General features: G+C 44.6%; 1 protein-coding gene across 3 annotated transcripts; it reads left to right on the plus strand.

Annotated features, from left to right (window-relative positions):
* Positions 1-4074: 4074 nt before the first annotated feature.
* On the plus strand, positions 4075-7765 carry LOC306855876 (uncharacterized protein; the record flags this gene model as incomplete). Of its 3 annotated transcripts, none has more annotated exons than XM_079394815.1 (3): positions 4075-4392; positions 4492-4618; positions 7542-7765. In XM_079394815.1, the coding sequence occupies 3 exons, from the start codon at positions 4075-4077 to the stop codon at positions 7721-7723; spliced, it is 627 nt and encodes a 208-aa protein (XP_079250941.1). In that variant the 3' UTR covers positions 7724-7765. The 3 variants fall into 3 exon arrangements, 2 of the variants coding, with proteins under 2 accessions (XP_079250941.1, XP_079250942.1); XM_079394816.1 differs by having other exon boundaries at positions 4492-4552; XR_013782966.1 differs by lacking the exon at positions 4492-4618 and having other exon boundaries at positions 4261-4392.
* Between the last annotated feature and the right edge of the window lie 3076 nt (positions 7766-10841).

Consider the following 10841-nt stretch of genomic DNA (forward strand, 5'->3'; position numbering starts at 1 on the left):
TTGAGATCTCTGATATTTGCAGAACTTGCCCATTCTTTAAATATTAATATAGTTGATAATCATAGTTAATAAATAACAAAAATATAGATTATAATAAACATGAACACACACACACACATGCATATATATATATGTTATCATGTTTTGATTGTGTTTTATTGTGTTAGTTAGCTGTATTTTATTGTAATTTTTTTTTAGTTATCTTTTTCTGAACTCTTCATATATATATATATATATATATATATATGTATATATTAGACATTTTATTTATTTAATATTGTATATCAAATAATAATAATGGCAAAATTATATTTGATTGTGCATGCTCATTTCCCTTATTTTTACATCTAGATTTTCTTCTGCCATCTAATGCTCACTTAAAGTTAATCTTTAATTTAATCACACAAAATATATCTCCAGTAAATATCAAAATGAGTATCCATTGTGTTGTGAAACCTACATTTTATTTTGTATTTAAAGAAAAAATATACACTTTTAATATCTGCAACTTATCTGTTATCTACTATAACATGGAAACTATTATCGGTTCATCAACCAAATTTAATATCGGTTCATCTCTGAATAACAACTGTTCTGCCAATCCAACATAATGTAACCAATTTAACTGGAGCTGACGATTGAAAAAGTTAGTCTGGGGTTTGAAAAGAACAGTCATCTTCCTCAAGCTTCAGTGATTGCACTGCTGCTGCCCTATCTTGAGGATTTGGAGAGCTGGCATTACCTCAACCCTTCCTCTGCTCTTAACTAGCGAGTCACTCTCAGCTCTTCATCTGTTATAACACACCACACACTCTGCTTTGGGACAGATGGATTAAATGCACAAAAAAGTAACAATGCGATCTACACCGAGCCAGGTGGGCTCCCTCACCTGCTCTCATGTAGCCTCAATATTTGTTTCCAACCATCAGATGCATTTAATGGACTCTATTTCCCCTGCTATTTATCTCTCTTTAGTCCATTAGGTTGCGTGCAAAAGCAGATTGGCCATAGTGCATGTAAAAATAAGCATCTAGACGTTCAATGTAGATGCTCCACAATGGGCTTTATGTACAACCTTATCAGTGTAGTGTGCTGAGTGAGTCAGTGAATAGGTCACTGACGGGGAGATGGGCTCCTTCATTGTCATTGTATTTTTTCTCTCTCTTTTGGAAAATTACACGTCTGATACCGCAGCTGGTTCTGAACCTTGGCCAGCGTTGCGTAACCTGAGTTTGCGTCATCAGGTAGTGGCTCACATATGCCTGCTGCTGTTAACCAGCCTTGTCAGGGGATGTGGGCGTTCATACCAGAGGTCTTGCTCTCTTCCTTTTCACCATCTTTTAACCTATTTTTAGTTTTTAATTTCTTCAGAATTTGTCGTTGCACTCAGTCAGTGGAACTTTGGATAAAAGCGTCTGCCAAATGACTAAATGTAAATGTAAATGTAAACAAAGGTCAAAGGAACGACATGAATGTGAGTAATTAATAAAATTATTTTTATTTTTGGGTGAACTATCCCTTCAATAAACAATCCTGTGAGTTTAGGGGCAGGACTATCTGTGTGTCCAACCACACTGTAAAAAAAAAAAGTTGAGCTTCAGCAGATTTGTTGGCTCAATTTTTTTTTTTCACAGTGCAATAGCAGACTGAAAATGTGTTCAATTCAAATCTTAATATGTGTGGTTTTAAAAGTCCCAGGCTTGTGAAGAAAAACCCTGTAATCCCAAAATCACATTTTGTGCACCTAAACAGGACACGTCTGTGATCAATAAAAGAACTTTGTCCTCATTTTAAGATTCACTGTTGCGGATCAATGAGGGCCTGATTTTTGGATCGAATCTCACAATAGGGGAAGCAAGACACCTGCTCCCTCCCTCTCCCCACAGACACACAAAACCCTTCTGGAAGTTTCTGTGCGTGGGCCGTGTTCCACTTCCCCTTCCTGTGCTGTGCCAGAGGCAGTGGGCATGTTATTCCCCCTCATCCTTGTCTGTCAGCTGCTAGAGTGAGTCACTGGGCAACGGGCAGCAGGCTGGGTCTCCTCTGCCCACTGAACACTCCCCTCTTCCAGTGCACAAAGATGGGCCCGCTGATGAGACAAGCATTTTGTGTGTGTGTCTGTCCACCTACTTGCATATCTGTTGTTGATCTATTCCCACACACCTTAAAGAAAATAATGTTTCTGTGTTAGTGTTCAATATTTGAGTTTGTCAGCCTATTCTGACCCACACTGACCCCCACCTCAGAGGTAAATGCTTGACTTTCTTGAAAACACTGTATAATGTCTTCCATTAATAAATGAATAGGCCTGCTTTAGAGAACAAGTACTTGTCAGTCTGGTCTAGTTGGAACTGATGCTTTTTCTTGTATTTTTTGCATTTCTATTTGCTTGAAGAATAACATAATGACACCGTAAAAGACCTCAGTGTGAAGTAAAGGGGTCCTTTAAATCTTTCTTGATGGAAAATTTAAAACCCAGTTCGTCAATATGACAAATAATGATCATTTGTAGCTAAGCCACTGAAAACCACTGATTTTATAACTGAACATTTGACAACTGAGAGGCACACTTTATACAAATAGAGGTGGGTGGTAGAATCTTACACAGAATAATTGTCACGGTTCATGGGTTTACTGACTCATCTTTGCTGTGTGTATGAGAGAGTTGTGTGGCTGTGTTCTGGCGTGCCTGTCTGTGTGTGTGGGCGTGGCTCGGTTCGTTGACGAGCTGATCGGATCCAGCTGCGGCTCGTTAACACCACTATTTAAGATCTGTTCTGTTTGTCCTTCATCGTCAGATCGTTTGGTGTTGTCTCCCGCCTGGGCTGTGTCCTGTGTTTTCTCTCTGGTTCCTGCTGTGCTGGATGACGGTTTCTGGTTCCTCAACGCTTCTGTTCCCGGACTGTCAGCTTTCGGTTGTCCACTGATCCTGCGTCACCAGTCTCCCTTGCCGGTGCTCGACCAGCCTTCTGACCACTAGTCATCTTCGTTCTGCCTATTCCAATAAACTGTTTTATTTGCATCACGCTTGTGAATCCTGCCTCTCTGTTCTGACAGAACGATCTGACCATCAATGGATTCAGCGGATGCACCCACGCTTGAGGACATCTTGTCAGCCAACAACACTCGGATGAATCGACAAGAGGAGCAGATGCTGGCTACTGGTCGAGCTGTGCAAGCTTTGGTGACGCAGGTATCCGAGCTCACCAATCAAGTGAAACAGCTAGGATCGCCCGCTGCGCCCTCCCCACCACCGCCTCTCCATTCCGTCCCTGAGAATCGCAGCGTTGTACACGAGCCTCGTCTACCCACACCTGAAGTCTACGCTGGTGAGCCCAACCTTTGTAGAGCCTTCTTAACTAAATGCTCTATGTATTTTTCACTGCAACCCGTCACGTTTTCATCTGAACTGTCTAAGGTAGCTCTAGTTTTGACGCTGCTCTCTGGGCGGGCCGCCCAGTGGGGGACGGCGGTGTGGGAGAACCAACACCCGTGCTGTGCCTCGTTCCGACTTCTTTCGGAGGAGATGAGACGGGTTTTCGACCGCGCCGTCATGGGTCGCGAGGCAGCCAGTGTGTTGGCGGATCTACGGCAGGGGGACCATACCGTTTCTGATTATTCCATCGAGTTCCGCACACTGGCTGCCGAGTGCAAGTGGAACGAGGCGGCGCAGTGGGACGTGTTCCTGCATGGGTTGGCTGACCGTGTTCAACGTGAAATATTTGCCCTTGAGTTACCGGCGGACTTAGATGGACTTATTTCCTTGGCCCTTCGGGTGGACTCTCGACTTCAGCGCCGTGACCAGCTGACCCGTCCGCCTTCGCTATCGGAGTTTCCTGCCCATCCCATCTATGCGGCCAACAACACGGTCGGCCCGGTCTTCGATCACGAACCCATGCAGGTTGGTAGAGCTCGGCTCTCCCGGGAGGAGAGGGATCGGAGAAGATCTAGGGGCCTCTGTCTATACTGTGGTACGGCTGGACATTTCCTATCTAACTGCCCGTTAAAAGACAGAGCCCGACAGTAGAACGCGGGTTACTGTCGGGCGGTCTATCTCAGAGCAACCCGTCGGCTATGACTCTCCTTCCGGTGAGACTTCAGTGGACAACCGAATTCCACAACTGCAAGGCCTTGCTGGACTCGGGAGCTGAGGGGAACTTCATGGACTGGAACTTTGCTCGTCAACTTCTTGTACCCATAACACCACTTAAACTCAAGATCTCCGTTAACGCCTTGGATGGACAATCCTTACCGTGCATCACTCACTCCACTGTTCCCATCACCATGGTCACTTCCGGTAACCACCAGGAGGAGCTCACCTTTCTCCTCACCACGTCTCCCTTGGTTCCGGTCGTGCTGGGGCATCCATGGCTGATGCGTCACAATCCTAAGGTGGATTGGGGCCAGAATTCCGTCTCATCTTGGGGGGAGTCTTGCTTTTCTAACTGTCTTGTGTCTGCCGTTCCCACTGTGTCTCGTTCTCTGTTGCAGGATGAGTCGGTGAACCTGTCTAACGTGTCCCAGGAGTACCTCGACCTGAAGGAGGTGTTCAGTAAGTCCAGAGCCGCTTCTCTCCCTCCGCATCGTCCCTATGACTGTGCCATAGAGTTATTGCCAGGTACGTCTCCGCCTAAGGGCAAATTATACTCACTTTCTGCTCCTGAGAGGGAGGCCATGGAGAAATATATTTCTGATTCTCTGGCAGCCGGGCTCATTCGTCCTTCCTCTTCTCCCGCGGGGGCAGGATTCTTTTTTGTCAAGAAGAAGGATGGCTCCCTGCGACCTTGTATTGACTACCGAGGGCTGAACAACATCACGGTAAAGAATACTTATCCTTTGCCGTTGATGTCTTCAGCTTTCGAGAGGCTGCAGGGAGCATCCATTTTTACTAAATTGGATTTGCGCAATGCCTATCATTTGGTCCGCATTAGGAAGGGGGATGAGTGGAAGACCGCTTTTAACACCCCCAGGGGGCACTTTGAATACTTGGTCATGCCCTTCGGCCTGTCCAACTCGCCCGCGGTTTTTCAAGCACTCGTTAATGACGTGTTGAGAGACATGGTCGATCAGTTCATTTATGTCTACCTGGACGACATATTGATTTTTTTCTTCTTCTCTCCAGGAACACGTTCAACACGTCAGGCGAGTGCTCCAGAGGCTGCTAGAGAATGGGCTTTTTGTCAAGGCGGAGAAATGCGTTTTTCATGCACAGTCTGTTCCATTTCTGGGGTATATCGTCTCGTCCGAGGGAATACGCATGGATCCCGACAAGGTTAAGGCTGTTGTGGATTGGCCAACCCCTGATTCCCGCAAGGCCCTGCAGAGGTTTCTGGGGTTCGCCAATTTCTACCGACGTTTTATTCGTAACTTCAGCCAACTAGCCGCTCCTCTGACTGCCTTAACCTCCCCCAAGACGGCGTTCAGGTGGTCGGATGCAGCTAATGCTTCATTTACCAACCTCAAGAGCCGCTTCGTTTCTGCTCCCATTCTTGTTGCCCCTGATCCCACACGTCAGTTCGTGGTGGAGGTTGACGCGTCAGAGGTGGGGGTAGGTGCGGTTCTTTCTCAGCGTTTTTCCTCGGACGACAAGATGCACCCCTGCGCGTTTTTTTCCCATCGCATGTCGACTACCGAACGTAATTACGATATTGGTAACAGAGAGCTGTTGGCGGTTAAGTTAGCGTTAGAGGAATGGCGTCATTGGCTAGAGGGTTCGGGGGTACCCTTTATCGTCTGGACCGATCATAAGAACCTTGAATACATCAGGTCCGCCAAACGTCTTAACTCCAGGCAGGCTCGGTGGGCCCTTTTTTTCGGTCGGTTTGATTTTTCCATCTCTTATCGTCCTGGCTCGAAGAACATCAAGCCCGACGCGCTCTCTCGCATTTTTGATCGTTCGGAACGTCCCTCCACCCCCGAGCGCATCCTTCCTGAGAGACTTGTTATTTCTACTCTCACTTGGGAGGTGGAGGCTAAGGTCCGCGCAGCCTTAGAAGGGGTAATGCCCCCGCCCGGGGGCCCACTTAGCCGGTTGTTTGTGCCGGAGAGATTACGGTCAGACGTCATTCAGTGGGCTCATTGTTCTAACGTGGCTTGCCATCCAGGAATAAATCGCACTAAGTTTCTGGTTAAACAACGGTTCTGGTGGCCGTCTATGGCCCGCGACACTCTGGAATTTGTTTTGGCCTGTTCAGTCTGCGCTCGTGCTAAGACTTCCAATCGGCCCCCAGAGGGGTTACTCCAGCCGCTGTTGGTCCCTTCGAGACCCTGGTCCCACATCGCACTCGATTTTGTTTCTGGTCTCCCACCCTCCCTGGGAAACACGGTTGTTTTGACCGTAGTGGACCGGTTCTCGAAGGCGGCCCATTTCATCCCCTTGCCTAAATTACCCTCTGCCAAGGAGACAGCGGCTACTGTCGTCGATCACGTCTTTCACATTCATGGCCTCCCGATTGACGTGGTTTCCGACAGGGGTCCCCAGTTTACCTCCAGATTTTGGAGGGAGTTTTGCCGTCTCCTGGGGGCGAGTGTTAGTCTATCCTCTGGTTTCCACCCGCAGAGCAATGGGCAGACTGAGAGGGCTAATCAGGATCTCGAAAGAGTGTTGCGGTGTTTGGTCTCCCAGAACCCGTCTTCCTGGAGTCAACAGCTCTCGTGGGTTGAGTACGCACATAACTCGTTACCAGTCTCGTCCACGGGCCTTTCACCGTTTGAGTGTAGTATAGGTTACCAGCCACCTATTTTTCCCAGTCTGAATTCCGAAGTCGCGGTTCCCTCCGCCCACGCCTTCGTCCAGAGGTGCCATCGCACCTGGAAAAGAGCCCGAGAGACTCTTCTCCAGGTGGGAGTGCGCACCAAGGCCCAGGCCGATCGCCACCGGTCTAAGCCTCCCGTCTACGTCGTTGGTCAAAAAGTGTGGCTTTCTTCCAGTAACATTCCGCTCCGCTCCGTTTGTAATAAACTAGCACCCAAATTTATAGGCCCGTTCACTGTCACTAAGATCCTTAGTCCGGTGGCAGTCCGCCTCAAACTTCCTCCAGCGTACAGGAGAATTCATCCCGTTTTTCACGTTTCCAAAGTTAAGCCCGTTTTTCATTCTCCCATTAACCCGCCTGCCCCGGTTCCCCCACCGCCGCGTCTCGTAGATGGGGAGCTTACTTATTCGGTCCGTCGTATTCTGGACTCGAGACGGAGGGGACGTGGAATTCAGTACTTGGTGGACTGGTAGGGTTACGGTCCGGAGGAGAGAAGTTGGGTTCCGGCTAGGGACATTCTGGATCACTCCCTTATTGATGATTACAATCTACGGGTAGGTTCCCCTGAGAGCGCCAGGAGGCGCTCCTAGGAGGAGGGGTACTGTCACGGTTCATGGGTTTACTGACTCATCTTTGCTGTGTGTATGAGAGAGTTGTGTGGCTGTGTTCTGGCGTGCCTGTCTGTGTGTGTGGGCGTGGCTCGGTTCGTTGACGAGCTGATCGGATCCAGCTGCGGCTCGTTAACACCACTATTTAAGATCTGTTCTGTTTGTCCTTCATCGTCAGATCGTTTGGTGTTGTCTCCCGCCTGGGCTGTGTCCTGTGTTTTCTCTCTGGTTCCTGCTGTGCTGGATGACGGTTTCTGGTTCCTCGACGCTTCTGTTCCCGGACTGTCAGCTTTCGGTTGTCCACTGATCCTGCGTCACCAGTCTCCCTTGCCGGTGCTCGACCAGCCTTCTGACCACTAGTCATCTTCGTTCTGCCTATTCCAATAAACTGTTTTATTTGCATCACGCTTGTGAATCCTGCCTCTCTGTTCTGACAATAATACTGCATGACGTACAGTAGGCTACTGTTCAAATGTTGTTGTTTTTTTAAAAGGAATGAATAATTTTATATTTATAAAGGTAGTTATAATGTCATAAAAGATTTATATTTTTAATAAATGCTGTTTCTTTGACCTTTCTATTCACCAAAAAATCCTAAAATACAAATGTGTTACAGTTTCCACAGAAACATTTTCAATAAGAAATATTTTTTGAGCACCAAATCAGCATGTTAAAATGATGTCTGGAGGATCATGTGATACTGAAGACTAGAGTAATGGATGCTGAAAATTAAAAAAAACCTTAGCCATCGCAGGAATAAATTACATTTTAAAATATTGGCTATTAAAATAGAAAGCAGTTGTTTTAACACTGTATTTTTTTAACAAATAAATGCAGACTTCTTTCAAAAATATTAAAAAATCTTACATCCCCCAAACTGTTGAACAGTAGTGTATGTCACTATACTGAAGAAAACAGTCTAGAAGGAACAACTGGTTGGAAAAACGAATTAGGGCGACTCAAACTTTCAGTCGGCCTGATCTGGGCCAGCTGAATGGAGCTGCTGTAATCAACAATGTATTAAATAAAATGCAGATCAAATTAATTTGTAGATCAAATTAACCACATTTTTAGTTAATTTTGAACTATTTAATTTTTTAAAAGAAAGAATCGGTTCACAGATTGTCTCCAGTACTGTCATGGACCACCAGGAGTTACTGGATACTTGGTACGTATTATGAGTGATTCTGAACTTGTGAACAAAATATCAGTTTAAAGAGTCAATTGCTTTTTTGATAAGAGTCATGGGCTATTTATTTACTCTTGAATGTGTTTGCACATTAGCTGGATCAGTCAATACAGTCTAATGATTTGAGTTTAAGAAGCAATATTTACGATACTCTTTTACTCTGATCTCATTTTATTGATTTGATATATCTTTTTGAAATCTTGACCAAAAATAGGTCTTTCCTTGCTTAAATACATAGGAGACTGTTATCTAGATAGAAGATGGTTCCCAGGGGCATTACCAGTATGACCACCAAATGAACTTACTTGCCTTACAGGATCTTTAAAAGCAGTACACCATGATCCAGATAATGAAACAAAGCACATCTGACAAAGGGACAACTGCAGTTCTTCAAAGCCCTCCTTGTAAGTACAACATTTTCATAGTAAGCCTATATATCTCTTCTCTCACTCTCCCTTGCTGTGACTTCCTTCCTACATCCTGAGGGAGGACAACAAAGAGCTAAAATATATTAATAATTGATGTACGCCCACATCCAAAAGGAGGAACACCCATCCCTGCTGGTCCCCATGCCTTACTTTCACTGACCATCTTTCAAACTGTATATCCTCAATATCTATATCCATGTATGGCACATGCCTCTGCCTCTGGTACATCTTGTTCTCGGGGAGTTTTTCATTTCCTCTCTGCTTACAGCCTTGTAAAGCACAATGTCAACAGCCAATAATCACCCCAGCACACTCACACTGAATAGTAACAATCTACAAAGCTTCAAGGTCTCCCCTAAGTGACATGGTCACCTTTTTTTCTGGGAGCGGCTGCTTTGAATGAAGCCAGATGGCTCACTGATCATCATGGCTCTTTTTAGTTTGTTTTGAGGAGAGTTAAGGAAATGAAGAGCAGGAAATGACCCCTTAGAATTGCTTTTTTAACCTCATGAAATAGTATAAAGACAAAGAAATATTCAAGTATTGAAATAACTCGATGTACACTCACACAAGATGAAGAAAATTTAGCTTGTGTCTAATAATTCATCCACACCACTAGGTGTGAGTGTAAGTCCAATTCCCCTGTTAGCCCCTGCTGATTTGATGTCAGGTGAATTTATAATAACGTACTAGCTAACACTTCCATATAAAGATATAAGACAATGCTAGTTAATGCTATACTGTGCTAATCACAAGAACAATGACTGAATTCAGAAAAAAACATTCCAGCATTTTCTTTTTAAAAATTTTTTTTTACATAATTCCAGGATTTTTCTCCATATAGTGGACTTCAATGGGGATAAACGGGTTGAAGGTCCAAATTGTAGTTTCAATGGAACTTCAAAGGGCTCTACACGATCCCAGCTGAGGAATAAAAGTCTTATCTAGCGAAATCTTCAAAAAAAAATTAATAAAATAAAAATTACAAATAAATTAAAAAATTGTTTATTGTATATACTTTTTAACCACAAATGTTCATACTGAACTAGCTCTGCGATGCGCATCTATGACTTCACGCATTATGTAATCACGTTGAAAAGGTCAAGCATGGTTAGTTCTTCGTCTATATACTCAAAACATGTAGGGTATATGTTCAAAAATGTAGGGTAGGGCGAAGAGCTCCATCTGATTTTCTTCAAAATTGTCTGACATTGTTGTTTTACCATTTTTTGTAAAGGGCGTTTGACTTTCTCTGCAGAAGAAGATCAACGCCTGCTTCTACATCACTGCCTGTTTAGCCCCGCCCACCAATTCACATATGTGGTGTAAATCAGTGGTTCCCAACCTGGGGGTTGCGACGCCCACTAGGGGTCGCTAAAGATTTACAAGGGGTCACCAAGCTTACTCTAGTTTGACCACAAGATGAAATTCCCGACAATTAGTGCTACCGTTTAATATTCTGTATTATGATTACAACCATTTGTTTACCAGGATTAAAGAAACTCACCTAAATACTGTCCAACATTAAGCAAAGGTAGTAGCAATCTCACACAGTCGCAGCATGCAGCGTAGGTTTCGTTTTGTTTGAAAATATGGCGGAAAGCAGTGAAAGGTTTTACAGAGGGAAATTATATGAATTAAAATATGAATGAATTAGGGGTGTGCAATATGACGATTTTTGATTGTGGACGATAAAATCTCTCCACAATCTGCTTTTGAAGAAATATCATAGTATCGTGCTACAGAAAATAATAATAATAATAAAATAATGACAAAGATTTTTATCTTCGCCCACTTTGGCCTGTTTCCCGTTATTGTTCAAATCAACGCAAAAATCAGAACAATGTTTTTATGCACAGTT

Source organism: Barbus barbus (genome assembly GCF_936440315.1).
Source record: "Barbus barbus genome assembly, chromosome: 36".
NCBI classification, from domain to species: domain Eukaryota; kingdom Metazoa; phylum Chordata; class Actinopteri; order Cypriniformes; family Cyprinidae; genus Barbus; species Barbus barbus.